Raw genomic sequence first — 14547 nt, forward strand, 5'->3', positions numbered from 1 at the left:
CCAAAACATGGATGGAACGGATTTAATAAAATCCTCACATCCCTAGATCCAAGAGGGCTAGTCCTTACCAAGATGATCAGATGTGTATTTCACTATGGTAGGAAGTTGGCGTGGACGCAAATTCAAAAACAACATGACTGCTTAGAAAAAGAATAATGTTCTTGGATTACTTGGAGTGACTCATCTGGAGCTTGCCCTAAAAATCACCTGGGCAAGGTCAGAAGCTGATGGGCATCCCAATAGGATTGTGCCCTAAATAAATAAACCCACATTCCCATAAGTGACCATTCCACAACCCAGTGCAGTCTAATTCTGAATATGTAAAAGAACCAGGCTTTCCAAAACCTTGGAAGTGGATGTAAAGAAATGACATTTTGCCATCTTTTCATTTCCCCTTTTGTTTCGTACATTTGGTCAAGGCATGCGTTCACACTTTGCTTTGTGTACTCTTTTAATAAAAGAAAAGATGAGATTTTCATATTTTTCCTTGATTAAAGTTGTTGAAGCATCACATACAGCCATGTGTTGCCATCCCTCTGTTTATCTGTCATAGTCCCTGGACAGGACTTTGCAGTCTGTTTGTCTCTGCTGGTCTTGGGGAACTTTACTGCAGTCTGTAAGCAATGAGTCACCCGGATGGCTCCAGCCATAGTTGTACATTGCAGTCTGTTCACAGAAGGTGAGGGAATTAATGCAGTTCGGGTTATATAAACAACTGGAGCAATTTGCTGCACAATTTTTGTCAGCCATTCAAAACAGCATGACACGGTATGTCACTTTCAAAGATCGTATAAGGCTGGCTTTGCACAAGCACTTGCTGTGCCAAAGGTCTGTGGGTTTTGGTATGCGTGTTAATCCCCGCTATGAATTCAAGTGCCCATTTTAGATGCCTGTTGCCAAGATCATTCTTAAAGTAACACACCACCCAAAAGCAGTCACAGTGATCTATATAAGAAGCTCTGAAAATGGCAGTACATTTTAGACTTCTTCATGGGGCTTTACTGGATACATTAAACTTACCTGCACCATTTTCATACAATAGCGTTGCCAATACACTTTGATATCATTGGAATGAAACAGGCTGCACACATACAGTACATCCATTCTGCTTCTTCATTGACTTGTGAGGCTTTTGCAAAAGAAAGAAAGAAACAAACAAAAAACTAAACTTACCCTGGATAAGCCGCTTTAACTGCAGCGCCATTTGTACAAGATGTTCACAGTAGAGCTTACATTAGTTAATCATATTCCATAAAAAGGAATAAATAAAGGTGTATAAATTTTCAGAGACAAGCCACGTTATATACCTTCAAATTAATACAACCTCTCTATAAATGTTAGCAATGGGATAGAATGGATCTGTGTAGCTGTACAACTTCTGAAATGTCATTTTCTAACTTTACAGTTGGCCCACACTTACTTTTAGCCTTTGAAGGCTATCTTTCTGAAGCTCATTCATGGAATTTCTTTGCCTTGAATTTGTTGAAAAGGGTATATGTACAAAGATCAGAAGAAGCCACTAGTAAAGGTTATTCTTTTTTTCTCTAAGAAAATAAAGACAATTGGCACTATATATTTTTGAGGGAATGACCAATATAGTTTATCTAACACCCGAGATTATTTGTTTTCTATAGAGATGTCCAGCAGAGGTCTCAATGGGCAAGATTTTGATATAGAAGTGTAGAAATATACCTTAGCGCAGTCTAGGCCAGGTTTTTATGGAACCTAACATTTTATGCTGTACTCCGTCATATTTATGCCATGTGAAGTATATGTTTTTCCTCTTATTCTCAATGCTGGCCAAAATGTACTTTTTATTATTTTTAAATGTAATTTTACATACCATACCAACCTTATATTCAGTACGATCACAACAGTGCCTACTTTTGGAAGTCACACAGATCAGTCCTTGACCCCAAGGAACTTGTAGCACAGCTGGCTGGATGAAGAATTTATGCTAGACTTATTTTTCTAATTCGGCAGTTTTGTGACTAATTTGAGTTCTGTCCATTTGGTGTGAATTGGAGACTTCTTTTTCAAGTAAATATACTCCACAAGACTGAGTGGAGTGCTGAATGAAGCAAACATGGCTTGTCAGAGGAATATCCTCCCTGTATCATGGTTTGCAGCCATCAGCCTGTCAGCTCAAGCTACTTTTCTTTTCACAGAGACAGGAGCAATTGATATGCATGAATATTTAGGTTTATTTTTCCTCAGGTCTGTAATTTAGCAAGATGTTTAAACATATGTCTAATTTGAGGTCTTCAGGAGGTTAATTCTGTTGATTAATCATGTTAATCAACAGAAGGGAGGGAGAGAGTTGTCCTTGTTCTGAGCAGTAAGTAGGCTGTCACCACCCCTTACACCCCCTTCAGCCTGAGCCAGGGGACTCTCAGACCTTACAGGACACTCTTGAGGCTTAGGGTGTAGGGGTTCAATCTATTACACCCTGTTCCCAAGCCTCAAGCCTGAAACGTTAAACAATAGCAGCTAACCGAACAGGAGGCTCTGGATTTAGTACTGAGGCTTATTTGGAAGGAAGCATACTAGGGATGTTGCAAGAGTCAACGAGTGTGTGTGTGTGGAGTCCAATGGATTCCCTCTTGCCCACCGTCCTGGACCCCACTCGCCAAACTGCGGGGTGTTCGTGGACCTGCTTGGTCCTGCAGCTCATAGCAAGCCACCATTGTGTGTAACAGTGGTGGCTTGGGCACTTCCAGACAGGTAGTGTTGTTCAATTGGTGGCTGTAAAGGGCCCACTTATGCAACATTACCTACCTGAAAGTGCCCAAGCTGCCACTGTTGCACACAATGGCGGCTTGCTAAGAGGATGGGTGGCCCCATGGCTTCATTGGGCACTCACTGGGTCATGACAAAGCTTGCATGGCGCTGTGAGCAGGCGGGGATGGCAGCAGCAGCTCAGCGAGTGCCCAACGAAGTTGGGCGCAGGTGAGTCTGTCCATCCCTAAAGCACACATCACACTTGAGGTAGGTGTTAAATTTATTTACAAGGGGAAAGGGGGAAAGGAGTAAAAAGGCATACAAGAACCAGAGTAACCTTTACTTCAGAAGCAATATTTCAGGCAGAAATAACAAAAGTTACGAACACTTGTCTATACATACCTAAGGATGGGTCTTCACATAGAACAGGGTCCAAGAAGTGATGCTAAGCCAAAGCAAGATGAAAGATAAAGACAAAAGGCAGCTACAGCTCCTGACAACTCTGTTAGCCAATCACAGGCTTGCTAGAACAGTGTTCCCAAACTTCTCGAACGGGGGGGGGGTAACAGTTCCCACAGGAATGCAGCTGAGATCATTCAGTCCAATTAACTGAGTCTTGCTCTGACCTTGGAGCTAGAGACATCTTGAGGTAACACAGGTGGTTGTGTCACTATGTGCAACTTCAGCCTGGCTAAATGGAAATTTACAGATAGTAGGAGCACAGAAAGAAAATGCGGGTTCTTGACACATATCTTTACACTTATGCAAATGGCAAAGTACTTTGTTGAGTTGTTGTTCTGGCAGAAAGAAAGGAAAAAGAAGGAACTCAAACCGTTATGGCTCCGTATATAATTGTGTGTGATAAGTACAGTATGTGGCCTTGGTGAACCTTTGTCATGGCAAGGTGTCAAGGGCTTGGTGGCCTCTTTCAGTCTAATCCAGTAGCCATGTCCAGACACAGGCAAAGGGATTCTTTTCAAAGCTTTATTCCCTTTTTTACAACTTAACAACTCTACTATCAGTGACTAGCTATAAGCAGCAGAGTACCTATGCCCTAAGTTGGAACAGTTGATCCGCGTTTGAAGGAGAATCACTGGCAGACCCTGAACTTATGGGCTAGGGAGAGTCCCTCCCCTTTTCCCTTGGATCCTCTGGGTGCAACCATTGTCTGCGCACCAACCGGGCACTACACCTCCTTTCTGCGCCCTCCATTTGGCGCCGCTCCCTGCGTCGGTGTCGCGCGTCCAGCAAGTCTTCTTCCCGCGCTCTCTCACTCCCGGGAGCGCTTTCTATGTCAGGAATGCTGGTGGGAGGAATCTCTGGGAAGGATGAGCGTGCTCCTCTCCCAGGAGCGGCTGCTCCACCTCAGAATCAGAACTACTCTGATTGTGTCCACCCTGACACAAGGGGACTGAGGAGCTCTGAACTATATTGTGGCCTCCCTCCATAAAATCAGGTTTAGGGATGGATGAGTCTGTCATGTTTGAGTTTGCTCATTTTCTCATTTTTCCAAAGTTAAGTTTGTTTCATCTGTTTCTGCATTAGTTTCCAAAAACAAACAAATAAATAAAAATGCCTGCATGAAAATGTGTACATATTTCTGTACACATTTCTCAAAATATCCACATTTTGTATGGATTTTGCATGCATTTTTCAAATTATATACATATTTTGCAGACAATTTTCCCCAAGATAAAGTGTTTATGTACTTTTCTGTAATATATGCATTTTTGTGTGCACATTTCTGGACTATACACATTGTTGTATCCATTTTTTTAATGTGTGAATTTTGATTGCAAACTTTGGAAAAGTGTGGATATCAATGTTTAACTGTGTTACAGTTCAAGTAGTGTGAATTTGGTAAGTGTTCGCATAAAAATGCAAACTTAACAAATTTTTACTCCATCCCTCGTCAGAACCAACAGGAGATGTACTTACTCTGGTTGAATGAGAAGTCCTGTTTAGGGAAGGGAGTTCCCTAACATTGTACAAAAGATGCAGTCTAAGGCAGGAAAAGTAGAAGGATCAGTCAGTCCAATCCAGATATACTGTGAAAAGCATGAACCCAAGTTAACTAAACTGAAGCAAGTTAACATGTAGGCAAAACATGTTCAGTACTTACCTTAAAACCAGTCAGCTGTAGGAGAACAAACCCAGAAGCTGTGGATCTGGGAACTGTTATCTTGCATGGAATGCATGTTGCCAGGAAATTTAACATGGTCCATTTTCAAATTAGCAGGCTTTTCAGGCACCCTCTTCAGTAACTTGAGTTATTGTTACTACTATTATTAGTAGTATTAATTTTGATCTGTTTGTCAATAGGCTTGTTGGGGCATTTTCTCTGTCTTTTGAATGAGGGCTGGGCATGACTTTTATCCATGAAGTGAAATGGAGCTGATCCAAGTAGCCAAGTGCCTTGACAGATTAAGAAGTGCTACATATTTAAGATGATTGAAAGCCAGCACAAGCTACCAGTCTTTCATTAGTCTCTTGTCGCGTTTTGGTGGGGGAAGGAGGAAGAAAGGCATTGCAGAGGAAGCCAACAGCTTAATCTTCTCAATTTATGTTAAAAATAAGGATAAAAGGACAAGCTTCTTGACATAAGTCAGGAGTTATGATCCCAGATTGTAGAGAGTGTCATTACATAAGCTGTTTTCCTCATATATATTTTTATCTTGCCAGCTGAAGCTGCCTTTTGGGCCTGTGGGTGATAGTGTAGGAGTTGCTTGTGTCTCTGTGTGCGTCTCGGGAGACAGCAGAGATAATCAAAAGATTCTACAGAAAATCTTTTAGAAGGACATTGTTGGAATTTCATTAATAAAGAGCTATAGTTTGCAAATGTGTCTCTACTGAAGAATGTGTTGCTTTTACTTAGCTAGCTATTAGTTCTGTATTTTCAGTTTCTGTAAATTAAAGTGTGTGTGCACGTGTGTGTGTGTGTGTGTGTGCACGTGTGTGTGTGTGTGTGTGTGTGAAGGTTGGTGTTGGAAGATCTGTACTTGGTGAGGTTACAGCAGGGGTAGGTAACGTGGTACCCTCCAGATGCTTTGTACTACAACTTCTATAAGCCTCAGCCACCATAGGCAATGGTCAGGGATTATGAGAATTGTAGTCCAAAACATGTGGAGAGCACCAGATCGCCTACCTCTGGACTAGAGCTATGACAAGCTACAGAACTGGTTAGGCCTTACTGTTGGTGCAAGATGAACCCTCCTCCAAGTGCTTCCTCTGAGGGAGGCTTGGAGGATGTCAACAAGGCAGAGAGTCTTCTTGGTGGTAGCCCCCCCCCCCCGAATGTGGAATGTTCTTCTAACTGAGGTCTGGCCGCACCAATGCTCTCAGCGCCTGGTTAAGCCTTTTCTCTACTCCCAGGCATTTTACAGCAAATGATGGGATTTTTAATGACAGTTGTCAGGTCCCGGTGTCTTATTGTAACTGCTTTTTAGCTGTTTTAAATTGTGTGTTCATATTCATATATATATATATATATATATGTATGTATGTGTATGTGTGTGTGTGTGTGTGTGAGACATTATGTTTTTATTGTGTTGTATTTTGGGGATGTAATTTTTGTGAACTGCCCAGAGAGTTCTGGCTATTGGGTGGCATAGAAATGAAATATATGAAATGAAATTCTCATAGTTTTGATGTATTTCATAGTTTTGCTGAGCATAGGGAAGTCTATGCTCATAGGAAAGGAGTTAAATTATAACTCCTTTTGTGCCCTGTCAAGTGAATGACAAATCTACAAGCTCTTGCTAATGTGCATGGGCATTCAGGTCCCAGTGTTGGTGTGAGATAGGCCATTCTTTTGCACATCTTCCCAAGCACCAACACAGTAGCAACTGCCAGCACTGATGTGTCAATGCTCCTTTCATTTCCCCGCTCCGCACAATTATGAATAGAAGGAACTTATGTGATCCATAATGTGGTGCTGGAGAAGACTCTTACGAGTCCCTGGACTGCAAGGAGGTCAAATCAGTCCATCCTAAAGGAAATCAACCCTGAGTGCTCATTGGAAGGACAGATCCTGAAGCTGAAGCTCAAATATTTTGGCCACCTAATGCGAAGAGAAAACTCCCTGGAAAAGACCCTGATGCTGGGAAAGACTGAAGGCAAAAGGAGAAGGGGACGGCAGAGGATGAGATGGCTAGATAGCATCACCGATGCAATGAATATGAACTTGAGCACGCCCCGGGAGAGAGCGCAGGACAGGAAGGCCTGGCGTGCTATGGGCCATGGGGTCACGAAGAGTCGGACACGACTGAACGACTGAACAACAATAACAACAATGTGATCCAGGCTAAAGACATGGGAAGTAGGGATGGTATGGGCACCCAGTTCAGTCCGGGAATCCAGTGGACCCACTTCTGCCTGCACCCCTGAGCCATGCTTGCTGAGCCCCTGCCCCTTCTTGCCCCCTGCTCGCACTGGGTGAATGAACTCACCGCAGTGGCCTCGTCGAACTTCACAGTCGCCACTTTTTGAGAAATAAAATTGCAAAAATGTGCAAATTTGCGCACATGCAAAAACGCAAATTTTTGCAAGTGCACATATGAGCATAGGAGCAAAATGCACATTTCCTGAAAAATGCACATTTTCACACACACACTAATGTGTGCCTTCACAAAAATGCACATTTCACACTTGAGAATATGCGCATTCGCAAAATGTGCATTTTCGCGCGTACAAAATATGCACATTTTTGCAGTCGCCATTTAATTTTTTAAAAAATGGTGACTGTGGAGCTTGACAAGGCTGCTGGAGTGGGTGCAGGCTGCTTGCGGAGAGTGGGAGGACTCGAGCATGGTCTGGGGACTGGTGAGTGGAGGCAGGGGCTGGGTGGGCATCCGGAGAACCCAGATGGTTGTGAGTTTGCACATCCCTAATGGGAAGTGGGGGTATGTGGGAGTCAGCTACAGCCTTTAAACCTAACCTTGTGTGCTGTTTTTTTATCTCTACAGCTGAGAATATGATTTTATTTTATTTTAGAATTTATACCCTGCTGCAGAGCTATAATGATTCCTCCGAGTGGCTTTTGTAGCATTAAAATATATACCTACAATAAATAAAACACATTTAAAATGCATCACCTTAGAACCAAACAGTGAATTAAAAATCTTAAAACAGCACAGACATCATAACAGCAAAATCACCTCTGAGCAGTAGACAATATAGCAATTAAAAATCCGTCATGATTCACCAAATGCTTCCTGGAATGAAAAAAAGGGGCTTTACCATTTCCCTAAAGACTGCAATAGAGCTGGTCTAACAAGTAATATTGGTGCCCCTGGATAAAGACAAATGGGGTCCTACAACAAAAATGTTCGGTATGTGTATGTTATTTGAGCCTGTGGCTGAGGGGTCTGAAAAAACAAAAGGCAGGTGTCCGTGCTCTAACCTGAGTTATTATTTAGTTAGTTAGCTAGTTTGTGTATATTTAAAAATGCAACCAGTCAATGGTGCACGAGGCTTCTGCCTGCAACTGAATGCTGGATCGTGGCCTGAAAGGAGCTCTGAGCGGACAGTTTATGTAAACTGACTTTTGCTGAAAGGTATCAGGGATTTTTGACTGGAAGGGCAAACCAGCCCAGCCCCATTCCCAGCCCTGACTTGGACATTCATTGCAGGGCTGCCCTCAGCTACTGTGTCTCCACAGCCTCCTAATCTGCTAGACCACTATGAATGGTCAACACATGTACTCCTTGTTCGCATCCCATGTGAACATGTACATGCACACAGGTAACGTCAAATGTGGGACTACGGAGGCATTTAGCAGGACCATGGTGCACACACAGCAGACTTATGCACTGTGTTTCAACCAAGTAAGGAATAAGAAAATTAGCTCAAAGAACCGTTCAAGTCCAAAATGACAGATCTGAGGTTAGTTCCAATGTCACACTTGTGGAAATCCACTTCTCCAAACTGATGCTCTCTAGATGTTTTGGACTTCAACTCCCATCAGCCATAGACAGCATGGCCAGTGGCCAGGAATGCTGGGAGTTGTCCAAAACTTCTGGAGGGCACCAGGTTGGGGAAGGCAGCTCTAGTGCAATGGGACTTTCTCCCTCTCTCCTCCCGCTGCAGCCCTCTGCACTTCCTGAAAATCTGCTCTGAAGGTTTTCCCAGTCCTCTGTAGCAGATTTTGAGACTGTGCTGGGGACTGTCGGGGAAGAGGAATCTCCCCCTCCTGATTCCACTGGCAGAAGCAGTCTGTCAGCACAGTGACCATCGGACCCAATCTTTTTTCTTTCTTTCTTTTTTACAGATTTTATCCTTAACACAGACAGATGTACACACATTACAAGGGAGACAAAACATCTTGTTAGTATACTAGTATATCAGTATACATGTTCTAAGAGGCCTAACATATAGATGGGAAAAGAATGGTAAAAAACCCTCTAGACCGCCAAACACTGTGGTTTCCCTTTCAATACTGTCATTCTTCAGAGAGAAACCACAGAGCCCCCAGTGATCTAGAGTGGCAAAAAAGTCTGTTTTAGGCCCCCAAATGAAAAAAGGCACAGTGGGAAAGGTGCAGATGGGAGGCAGCTAGGGCACACGTAGGTCACAGGGGAGACCCCTGAGGGCTGCATGCAGCCCATGGACTGAGGTTGCTTATCCCTGCTCTAAATATCCTACTTGGCCACTAACTTTGGACTAAAAACTAACAGTTCATATGGAGGTTGCAAGCTTCCTTCAGGCTAAGCTGTGTCATTTCAATGTATGAAGACCAGTTTTGAACTCAACAGGCACTTTACCAGGGGGCCAAACTTTATTTCTTGGTATTCAAGGCAATGGATCTCTGTAGGCAAACGAGGCAATAAAGTGGTTCAAGAAGAAAAGCAGGGTGATTCTGGCCCTCGAAACATCAGATAGGCACTGGAGTTGAGTGGAGCCTTTTGCTAGGAAAGGATCACGTGTAGCACGGGAAGTCCCTGTTTAGTCTTGGAGCTGAGCAAAACCTGCAAGCATGAAGGATGCCCAAGCAAAAGGAACAACGGGTGCCCAAACTCCAGGGACATTACAGGACAAAGAGTACAAAGGACTATGGCTCTGAGGCTGGACTCAGGATGGCCTAGTACAAAGGGAACCAATGTTTGACCCTGGGGAATGAAAGGAAAGCTCAGGGAGGTTCCTTGCTACTTGATTGAATTAAATCCTGCTGCCTGTACATGGCAAGAACTGTATAATGGAAGAAAATGAAGTATGAATATTCAAAACAGAAGGTATCATGAGGGGTGCCCTGGTGTCTAAACCTGCCTGGAGGGTGGGGCCACTTCAGGACCGGGTCATGTTTCCCAAACCAGTTTCAAGGCTCTGGATTTTCCAATTTAAAGGCACCCTTATGAGTTAGCTGGCTGGGCAGTGACTTAGCAGTCAGGTAGGCTTTTCTGTATTTCCATAGTTCTGTGGGAGCAACTCCCACAGAAGCATATAGGCAATTACTCTGGCCCTGTTGCAACCAACTAGAGCATTGTTGTCATTCCTGGTAGCTTTCCCTGCCTTAAGCTCTACCGCTTCTTCCGGAACAAAATGGATTCTTGACCCAAGGTGTTGGGAGAGTGTTAATGAAAACTACCAAGTACAACTACACACTCCGGGAGAGAGCGGAGGACAGAAATGCCTCGTGTGCTATGGTCCGTGGGGTCACGAAGAGTCGGACATGACTTAACGACTGAACAACAACAACAACAACAACTACACATGGACAGAGAGCCAGCCCATCTGAGCTCTTCTGTAACAGAGTAGCTTTGCAAGAATCAGCTTAGCTAGATATAGATTTATAGGGAGGGTTACATTTCAATATAATTTCTATTCCTGCTTGTTAGGATATACTGAGTGTATCACCAGCATTATATTTGTCTCCATATTTTCATATTTTAGAGAAGCAAAAGCCACTTGCAAGATGCTGAACTATATTATGTCAAATACTATTCAAGGTCTTAGAGGTTCTTGTAATAAATTATGAGAAAGGGCTCAAGTTGTGATATGTCAGGTCCCAGTAAAGTGTTGCATCTGAATAAAGTCTCATTGATTATCCATGACCTGACACCCTGTCTGGCAGCTTTTGCATTTCAAAAACCTCTTTGTTTTTGAATACATCAGCCATTTTGGTAGCTGATACACAGAAGGCAGAAGCATGTATTTTCTCTCCGTTTTTGGTTCCTTAGTTGCAAGCAAGTTACTCAGACAAAAAGTACAATGTTAGTGCTGGGGAAAATAATGTAAATAAACTACCATACTTGCTGATTTAAAGTCTGTACCCTTCCCATACAAGATGTCATATACGAGTGTTTATAATTATGCTATATTTGGATCATTTTCAAGGTGGCTTTAGAAAAAGACACAAAAGAAATGTAAATAAGAAATGTAAATGTAACAAGAACAGCATTTCACAGCAACAGTTAGAAACCAATCAAATCCTAAAAGCCATGAGAGCAAATAATTCAGCATTCTGGAAGCAATGATGGAAGCTTTGCAGGCATTTGTGGCAATTCAGATTTTTAGGATTGGAGTTCCACACCAAACAAATCAGCTGCCACATGTGAGAGAATCTGGTTCTCGTTAAGTACTGAAGCGATAACAATTTGGCCCTGGGCAGTCATGTCATAACTTTCTGGAGTGAAGATCTTGGGCCCACTGAATGGCTCCTACCTGTTTAGCAAAGGCCTTCAGACTTTATGAAACTAGCCCAGGGCAGTCCTCTGTTTAGTCCAGCTTGAATTGATGTTGTGAGATGTAAAAGAAGCACTGAATGATGACTTCAGAATTTGCCCTAAAGTTGATTATTTCCTTGAATAAATAAAAGTTCTAATTGCAATTTATTTATTTATTTTACAGAAGCGCCATTGAAACCAGAAGAAAATCCTGCAGAGGCTTTCACGGATTCGTCCCTCTTTGCTCACTGGGGCCAGGACCTGAGCCCTGAGAACAGACGTATTGCCCTGAAACAGTTCCAGTATTATGGCTACAACGCTTACCTGAGTGATCGCCTTCCTCTGGATAGACCATTGCCTGACCTTAGACCTAATGGGTAAGGAGGACCGTCCAGTCGGCTGAATGTGTGCTGCCTTAGGAAGATTTCTAAAACTGTACAGTAGTCCATTTTTAAAAACTTTTTGTTTGTTCATTTGTTTATTTAATGTTGTGATATTTAGGTACCGCTAAATATAATAAAATGCCTCAGCAGTTCACATATAAATATTAAAATCAGATTTAAAATACAATATTAAAAATGCAACATTAAAAACCATTCTAGTTATAGTGAAAGCAATACAAGGAGCAATAAGATGGAGCGGCATGATTAATTTAATTATTACTTGAAATATATTAAATATAATAGGTATGATCCAGCCAAAATAAAGGGTTGGATCTAGTCCTCATGCAATGGGACTTCTGTTCATCTGGTGAGATGTCCCTGTCCTCTCTTTCCCCCTGCAGTCCCTTGTCCACACCCCAAATCTGCTCTGAAGGGTCCCCCAATCCTTTGGACCCTATTTGGGCCTGTGGGGAAGGTGCAGGGGGAAAGGAGAAATCTGTTCCACCACTGTTCTCTTCTGCTGGCAGAATGACACCACTGAATCCAACCTTAAGACCTTAAAGAACTATTAATTTCAATGGGAAAATTAAGCATCCTCTTAAATATCTCCCATTGACACCCATGGTACTAAGATGTGCTTAACTTTGGCTGGATCATGCCCAGAGTTCTAATCCCAATAAATGCCCATAATAGAATCATGGCTTCACCCTTTATCAAGTTGATCCAGGTTGTGAACTGGCACGGACAATTAGCGGAAACCATGACGTGCATCATTCTGTGGTGGGTTAGCCACATTATCTTGAATGGCTGACCTAGATTATTTCTGGTTAGCTGACACTAACTGGTGGGATGAGTAATATAGTTATTCCTAGCGGATCTGGAAACAATATAGATCAACTGCGGTTTACTGAAGTGAATGGATCTGACATACTGAGGAGTGCCATCAACATCAACATGGTGGCAACAATACTGTAGATTCAGTGATTCCCTTGGTTATCGTCTTGAACAAGGTTTCTGGCCAGCGTTTAAGCTTTGTTTCTCCTAGATGTAGGGATGTCAGAGAATTCCACCATGGACTCCAGTGAGGCCAGATTCTTTAGAATCTCCCCCCCCCCGGAATCCGTGGCGGAACGGCCTCCCCCTCCCCACCACCCCGCAGAATCTCCCCTGGATGGAGCTTACCTGGCAGCGGCTCCGGCGGCAGCGGCGGTGGCTCTGGTGGCGGATGCAGCGGCAGCGGCTCCGGCTGGTCTCCCGGCCGTGGCCGGGCTGCTACGGCCGCAAATGGTAGCTGTTGTAGCTGCCCCCATTTGTGTCCTTGCAGTCAGCTGTGATAGGCTACATAAGTATTTACGTAGCCTATCACAGTAAAGACAGCCACGCAAATGGCGGCCGCTACGCCATTTGTGTGGCTGCCTTTCCCGTGATAGGCTATGTAAATACTTATGTAGCCTATCACGGCAAAGAGCAGGGGCGCAAATGGCATAGCGGCCACCATTTGCATCTCTGCTGTTTGCTGTGATAGGCTATGTAAATACTTATGTAGCCTATCACAGCTGACTCCAAGCACGGAAATGGCGGCTGCTACGATAGCTGCCATTTGTGGCCTCAGCAGCCCAGCTGCGGCCAGAACTCCAGCTGCGGCTGGCCCCGGCTGGCAGCTCCACAGAGCCGCTGCGGAGTGAAGCTGGCTGGGGAGGATTTCGGGGGGAGGGACGGAGCGCCTCCCCCCGACCGCGGATTGCCTGGCGCAGAGCCAGGTAAGACTTTCGTACCTCCCTACCTAGATGTTTTTTAACCCATAATATCCCTTACAGTAGTATTATGCTCAGTATCACATCTATGCTTGGTATCACATAACACTTCCTTTGTTGTCATATTTCTTCCTGCCTCATGGTTTAAACTTGACTGTACAAGCACCTTGAAAGCACCTAGGATTCATACCTAGTCGATCCTTTGGTTACTTAGGGCACAATCCTATTCAGATAGGTGGCCGCCTCCGAACTCGGAGGCAACGCCTATCCAATGCAGGGCAGGAGAAGTCTCTTCCCTCTGCCTCTCCTGCCCTGCATTTTTGGCTAGACAGCCGATTGCGGCTGTCTAGCTGCGGGAGGGATGAGCGGGGAAGGAAGCTGCTCTACGACTCACTGGATGTGTTGTACAGGCATTTCCGCCCTCCCCACCCCAGAATGCCCCCCAGAACACCCCTTTTCGGCCGCTCCGTGCTCCTCTTGCAGGCACGGAGGATGGGGCTGTTGGGGGAGGTTGGTTCTCTGGGAACTGACTTCGGAGCATGAGCTCCGAGGTCGGTTCCCGGAAAACCAGACATCCTATGGCCGTCTAGCCACTGTCTAGCGGCCGTAGGATTGCTCCCTTACTTAGTTATATAAAAAAAGCATAATTATTTTGTGGTGAAATGGCACATTTATATTAGGAATGAAAGGGAGAAATACTTTTTAGTCAAATCCCATCTTACAGTTTTCCAAGAGTAGATGCAAATTAGTGTTACTTTTATATAATGAATAATATAAAGAAATATTACCGAATACTTTTGAAAGACGCTCATCTTTCAACTGATATTCCTAAAGCTGCTTTTACCAATTGTAAAACAGATTTTTTTAAATTAAAAAATTAGAATTTGAAAACACAGACATCAATTAACAGGAAGCAATACTTGTACAATCACTCAGCAGCTGATGGGCCAAATGGCTGGCAAAAAAGAAAGACTGCGTTTGGATGTCACAATAAACAATAGTTTATCATGATGGCCACAGGCTCAAATG

At 43.7% G+C, this 14547-nt stretch overlaps 1 protein-coding gene across 1 annotated transcript in view; it reads left to right on the forward strand.

Annotated features, from left to right (window-relative positions):
• Positions 1-14547, forward strand: part of GALNT18 (polypeptide N-acetylgalactosaminyltransferase 18) — a 463511-nt gene that overhangs the window by 201675 nt on the left and 247289 nt on the right. Inside the window, exon 2 of the mRNA XM_084853983.1 lies at positions 11566-11758. Coding sequence (XP_084710109.1) covers positions 11566-11758 — 193 coding nt within the window. The remainder of the gene's footprint in view (positions 1-11565; positions 11759-14547) is intronic.

This window comes from Heloderma suspectum, chromosome 1 (genome assembly GCF_057233095.1).
Source record: "Heloderma suspectum isolate Gila_16-S chromosome 1, 16-S_ref, whole genome shotgun sequence".
In the NCBI taxonomy this organism is placed as follows: domain Eukaryota; kingdom Metazoa; phylum Chordata; class Lepidosauria; order Squamata; family Helodermatidae; genus Heloderma; species Heloderma suspectum.